The sequence below is a fragment of the Lactuca sativa genome, chromosome 1 (genome assembly GCF_002870075.4).
Source record: "Lactuca sativa cultivar Salinas chromosome 1, Lsat_Salinas_v11, whole genome shotgun sequence".
In the NCBI taxonomy this organism is placed as follows: Eukaryota; Viridiplantae; Streptophyta; class Magnoliopsida; order Asterales; family Asteraceae; genus Lactuca; species Lactuca sativa.
The window spans coordinates 12,595,456-12,601,246 of record NC_056623.2 but is presented as its reverse complement, the minus strand read 5'-3'; the positions used below and the strand labels follow the sequence as shown (position 1 = coordinate 12,601,246).

The 5,791-nt window shown below is 35.9% G+C and overlaps 1 protein-coding gene across 1 annotated transcript; it reads left to right on the top strand.

Annotated features, from left to right (window-relative positions):
* The first annotated feature begins 478 nt into the window (after positions 1 to 478).
* On the top strand, positions 479 to 2,768 carry LOC111904176 (uncharacterized protein At4g08330, chloroplastic). The gene is made up of 2 exons (XM_023899960.3): positions 479 to 744; positions 2,154 to 2,768. Exons 1-2 carry the CDS (start codon positions 662 to 664, stop codon positions 2,551 to 2,553), a joined length of 483 nt encoding a protein of 160 aa, XP_023755728.1. The 5' UTR covers positions 479 to 661; the 3' UTR covers positions 2,554 to 2,768.
* Positions 2,769 to 5,791: the final 3,023 nt, after the last annotated feature.

The window sequence follows — 5,791 nt, the reverse complement described above, 5'->3', positions numbered from 1 at the left end:
GAAATGAAATTGGAATTCATGTAAAATGACATAATTACCCTTTTTGCCTATTTTGCTTAATTTTACCTTGTTTTCTAACTTATATGTAAAAATACATTATATAAATTATAAAAACAGTAAAATTTCTGCGGTGGTGGCGGTGATGGTGGCTGCGACGGTGGTGAATTCGAGGGAATTGGAATTTTTTTTCCCTCGAATTCTATTCCTTTCCTGCGAACAAAACGCACCCTAAGGATTGCAAGGACCAAAAGTGCTGGATTTGAAAATGGTATCAATTTTCCAAAATTCAGACAAAAAAGATAGATACATATATACCTGATGGACTATTTCTGTAAAATTAATCTTCCCACCACAAATCCCAAAAAAAAAAACAATGACATGTGGAGTGTCACCTTAATAAAATAAACCTCATCATGTTTGACAAATCAATCAATGCGGCCCATGGACCCACCACATACAAATACAATACAACTCGGTCTCCTTTCACGCTCCCATTTGCCCATTTTTCCCAACTGCAGCAGTAAGCAGTTGCCTTCGCTTCGAATCTTCCGGAACGGTAACATTTACAGGCACCGGATCGATCCACCACCACTCCTCCGCTGCTTTCCGCCGCCCTCCGATCCTCCGTCTAATAATTTCAAAAGTAGGGTTCTTCTTATATATGGAAATCTCCAATGGTTATCTGAACAAATCTCATCATAACGCCTCATTTGCTGCTTCTTCTCAGCGTGACGTCACTTACAGGTCCCTCTTCCTTCTTTTTTCTAGTATAATCATCAAATTTCATGCCTTTTAGTTGGTTATCTTATTGCCGTTGATTTGCAGAGTCAAGTTACATTGTCGCTATCGTAATAGTTAGGATTAATTCGAAGCTTCCTGTTTGAAAATTACTGTGATTTATGGAATGAACTTTGATCATAGTTTGTTTGGTTTGGTTTGGGTGTCGCCGATGTCACTATTGATGAGTCCACCTCTGCTCCATGGTGTTCGGATATACCTTTTGATTCGATTATCTTCTTCCGCTTATGATTATTTGATTCTAGGTTCTTAGTAGACGTCCAATAAATTCCCTTATCCAATTGAAAATTTGCATAGTAGGCAGATGCTGAAGAAATCATAAAAGCATTTTCTTTGATTATATAAAAGCATATACAGTAGTGTCCTCCATTTGTACCACGATTTATAGTGCACTCACAAAATTCTCAAATGGTGGGTTGACTAAAAGTTATATAGATGTTCAGAGTTCAGATAATAAGTATTAATGGCGGAGGGATAAAAACCCTGAAGATAGGTATGCCAAACGGGTTATTGGTGAATTCATCAAACTTGAAGTCTGTTTCTATCTCATGGCAATTATTGTCAATTTGGTGAATTGATAACAGTCGTTTTCCAGCTTGAACATATGGTCCTATTTTGATGCCTCATTCCAACTTTCTGACACTCAAAGAAATAGCAATTTAGGTGTTGTTTCTTTTTGACTTAATGGACTTACAAAATAATAGGGATAGAACTTATTTTGGTAAGCTAGATATGAACGCTATCTGTCAATTGATGATTCCATGTCAGAAAATCAGGAAAAAAAAAAACCTCTATACTGTTAGCTACTTCTATCTTCTAGAATTTCATCCATTTTAATTTCACAAACATGGAATTTCAGTTCGTATGCTGTAGTGTTTGGATCTATTTTTATTGAAATAATGAAAAAGCAGCAAATGGTGACAATACTTTAGAGGTCAATATTGTGGAGAGATTGGTTGGATTGATTATAATTAGGTTGAAAACTGCATGTTATGTCTGTACTGGAGAGACATAGACACTAGTAAAATACTTTAGACAACAAATTTGATCTTAGGTAATATGATTATAAACTCTTTATACCATTATCTATTTGTAAGGATGGTTATTCACATTGTACAAGAATAACTTACATAAGTTAAAGATATAATTTGTTTTTAAAGAAAAAAGTGGTTTTACATCTCTCATAGTCAAAGGGATTGGAGGGGTCCAGTTCTATGGCTTGAAATGGCAGTGTTTTTAAATAGAAATGTGAAGTCACAAGTTTGATGTTCATCCCATTTAACTCTGATACTAGCAAGCAAATGACCATTTTACCCTTGTGTCTGGAATTAACATTCCATAATTGAATGGTGCAGATGCGGGTCTTGCGGATACGACTTGAACCTAAGTTCATCCGCACGCAATACGGCAACAATCGGTTCAAAATACGGTAAATCCATAAAAACAGGAAAAATATCATTCTTCTCAATCGATGAAAGTAGATTCACTCAAGTAGAAGAGTTCAAATGCGTACCATACTTCATCTCAAAACACTTTTGGGGTCTATTCCGTAAAAAAACCAAACTTATGTGCCGAAAATGTAATAATCACATTGGTAATGCTTATGATGACACTACCTCATCATACCCCCTTGTAGCAGATGGATCAGATTCGGCCTCGGGGAGTGAAATTTCTTCATACAGAAAATATGATGTTAGAATCCGAGCTGTGCAACCGTCTTCATCAATGGAAGCTGGTCTTTCACTTGTCATGTGATGATAGTAGTTTCATATCAATCAATATCATGGGAGTTGTTTCGTGGGTTAGTTGATTGTAGAGCTTCATATGTCCAATAGTATATATATTTATATATAAATACACATGTATTATTAATATTATTATTTTGTTTGTGAGCCTTTCTTTACTCTAAACGTGTAAAAGGTTAATGTGTAAGTTTTGAATCATGCAAAAAACGTTTCATTCTCTTGTCATATAGGATCGGTTTAAGATCTTGTATTCAACTGATAATGGGAAAAAATTGTTTTTGTTATGAATGATTATAGAAAAAGATCATTTTCCTAATGTCTTTAAACAGTTTGATCAAAAATAACGAGTGAAAATGACCACAATGTTTGAAACTCATGAAACTGAGAGTTGCTAAGTCCAGGACGTGGTGCTCATTATTTAAACGTCCTTTTTGATGGAAAATTAGATATCATCTTATTATTTTTTTTTCCTCATTTTTTGCTCATATAAAATAATATTTTATATGATGTGTAGAATCCATTAATTCTCTTTCTTTACCATTATGAATTATGATAATGAATGTGTTTTGTCTTGTCTTTGTGATTTGATTTCGATCTTTAACTTTGGCTGTTTCATTAACAATGACACCTCCTATAGATCTAGTATGGGGTTTACCTCTCATGGGCTTGAGGAGTAGGAGAGGACAGCCATCCGGGGGACTTTGGTGTTAGATGACGATTAGGCTTGAGTGATATGCTGATGGTTTTTTTTAGGGGACTTCGGTGTTAGACGACGATAAGGCTTGAGTGATACGTTGATGGTGTTTCTTAGCATAGAGGATGCCGACGTATTAGAAAAGAGAAAGAGATAAGAGATTCTAGGTTAAAGGTAAAGGGGAATTCTTATTTTGTTGAATGCTTCATATTATTATTTTTCTTAATGGTTTAGAGGTGCTCTAACCAATTTAGATATAAAAATGGAGGAACCAAACATTCAAAATATTGAATGATTAAGAGGTTATTTGTTAATTGAAATGTTAAGAGGTGAAACAAACAACCCCTTTATTGGAAAACTAATAGTATAAAATTTCATTATTGATCAATGAAGTTTAGAAACGGTATCATGTTGAAAACACCCATAAAAAAACACTACATGTTGGTCCTTGTGGTTTCTTTTTGTTGCATTGTTAAGTCTTCAGATGTTGCTTTTTTTAAATGACCAATATACCCTTAGACCAAATATGAAAAATCCAATAAACATCAAGGTTCATTTTTGTAATTTAGTATATATGTGAACAAGAACAACACCAATGTAATCTTTTGTCTCCACCACTTGGAAATTAAACCACAAATGTGTGTTGGAGTTGTTGATGACCGTCATCATCATCTCCATCTTGTCCTTACCTATTCCATCCCATGTCTCTAACTGTACTTGTCTCTCACCAATCCATTTTCTGTGAAGACCCATCCATTGTCCACCTCCAACTTTTCGATGGTCCATTCATCGTCAAAATTGTGTTGTATCCCCTTGTGCAAACCCAATGATCACCACATCACTTCTACAACCCTACAACCCTTGTGAAACAAATGAAGTGTTGATTTTTGTTCTTAACTTTTAGGTTTTAAATTAAGGGGTTTGTCCCGGTTTAGATTTACATTTTGGTTATTTATTAGTTTTGGATTTTTAAACTCCTAAAATTTTGATTTCTTTTTGTTTAATGAAGATTTTGTCTTGACTTGTTGGGTATCATTATTTTAAATGAAAAAAAATGAATAGAGACCAAAACCAGTCGGTTGATCTCTATTTGTTTTTGTTTTAAAATTAACTAGATTAAAACTTATGATGTAGCATCTGGATCGATTTTTGAGGTATGAAGTTTTAAAGCAATTTATGAATTTTTGATGTCCACGACGTGTCATGACCCGCATGAGTTCTGTAGCTCATTTAGATGTCACGGCGTTGCACTATATTGGTCACGACATGACATATGGGCATGGGCAAAACCTAATTTTCTGGGCTTAGGTCATATATAAAGGAAGTGAGGGTTAGGGTTTTCTCTACCCTCATCCTCCATCACCTCCTAACCCCTTGGAACAAACCTTAATCCTCTATCCTCTATTTTGAGCTCATTTTGGTGTTCTTGGTGGCTCTTGAAGGAAAAATAAGGCTTTATGGTGTAGAATGCATCTTGACAAGCTTAGAGATTTCATTTGAGCATCTCCTGGACCTTTGTGGGTAATCAAGTTCCAATCTTTATGCATTAGGTTTCAAGATCTATGCTTTTTGTCCCTTTTCTCCACATTTGGGAAAGTTTGGATGGATGGATTTCATAAAGTTACCAACTTTATGGATCCTTGAGATCCCTTGAAGGTTATATGCTTTGGATCTAAAGTTTGGTTTAGTTTTGAATCTATGCATGTGATTATTGAACATGCATGTCTATAAAACATCGATTTTTAGAATGTTTTTGGAGTAAGAAAGCCCTTTGGAAAGTTAGAATGGGTGGCGTAAAGGATTAGGGTCTTAATGCATTAAGCTACCCCAATGCAGTTTTCACGACGTGACCATATGGATGTCACGATGTGACGGTGGAACTCAACGACTGTTTTGGATAGACTCTATCATGACGTGGTGGCATGACCATCACAACGTGATAGTAACATTGACCATGACAGAGTTGGATCGTGACTGAAATTTTAGTCGAGCCTAAGTTCGCTCTCCACAACGTGACCATGGATTGATCATGACGTGGAAGTAAGTTGATGTTGACTTTGACCGTTGACTTTTTAATCCTGTTGACTTTTGGTCAAATTACTAGTTCTAGAGTATAGGCTAGGGTGTGACCTTTTGTGATTAGATAGGTGGGTTATAACACCTGTTTCATGACGTTGAGTTATGTTTTATCCGACTTTGTGAGCGAGGTGAGTCTTGTCACTATAGTATGTAGGATGCTAGTGGTCTTTGTGATACTTGCATGGAAGATCATGGGGTAGCCCATGACACTTAGATATAAGACCAAGGGGGTATCCCAATTCCCATGACATCTCAAGGGAAGACCATGGAGGCAGGGTAGCCCCTGACATTTCAAGGGAAGACCATAGGGGTATTCCATGACATTTCAAGGAAAGACCATGGGGGCAGCCCATGGCAAATGTATGTATGGTATATGGTGTTTTGGGGAACTCACTAACCTTTGTACTTATGCTTTATGTTTAAAATGTTTCAGGTACTTTTAGTTCCAAAGGGAAATGCCCGACTTAATTGCACT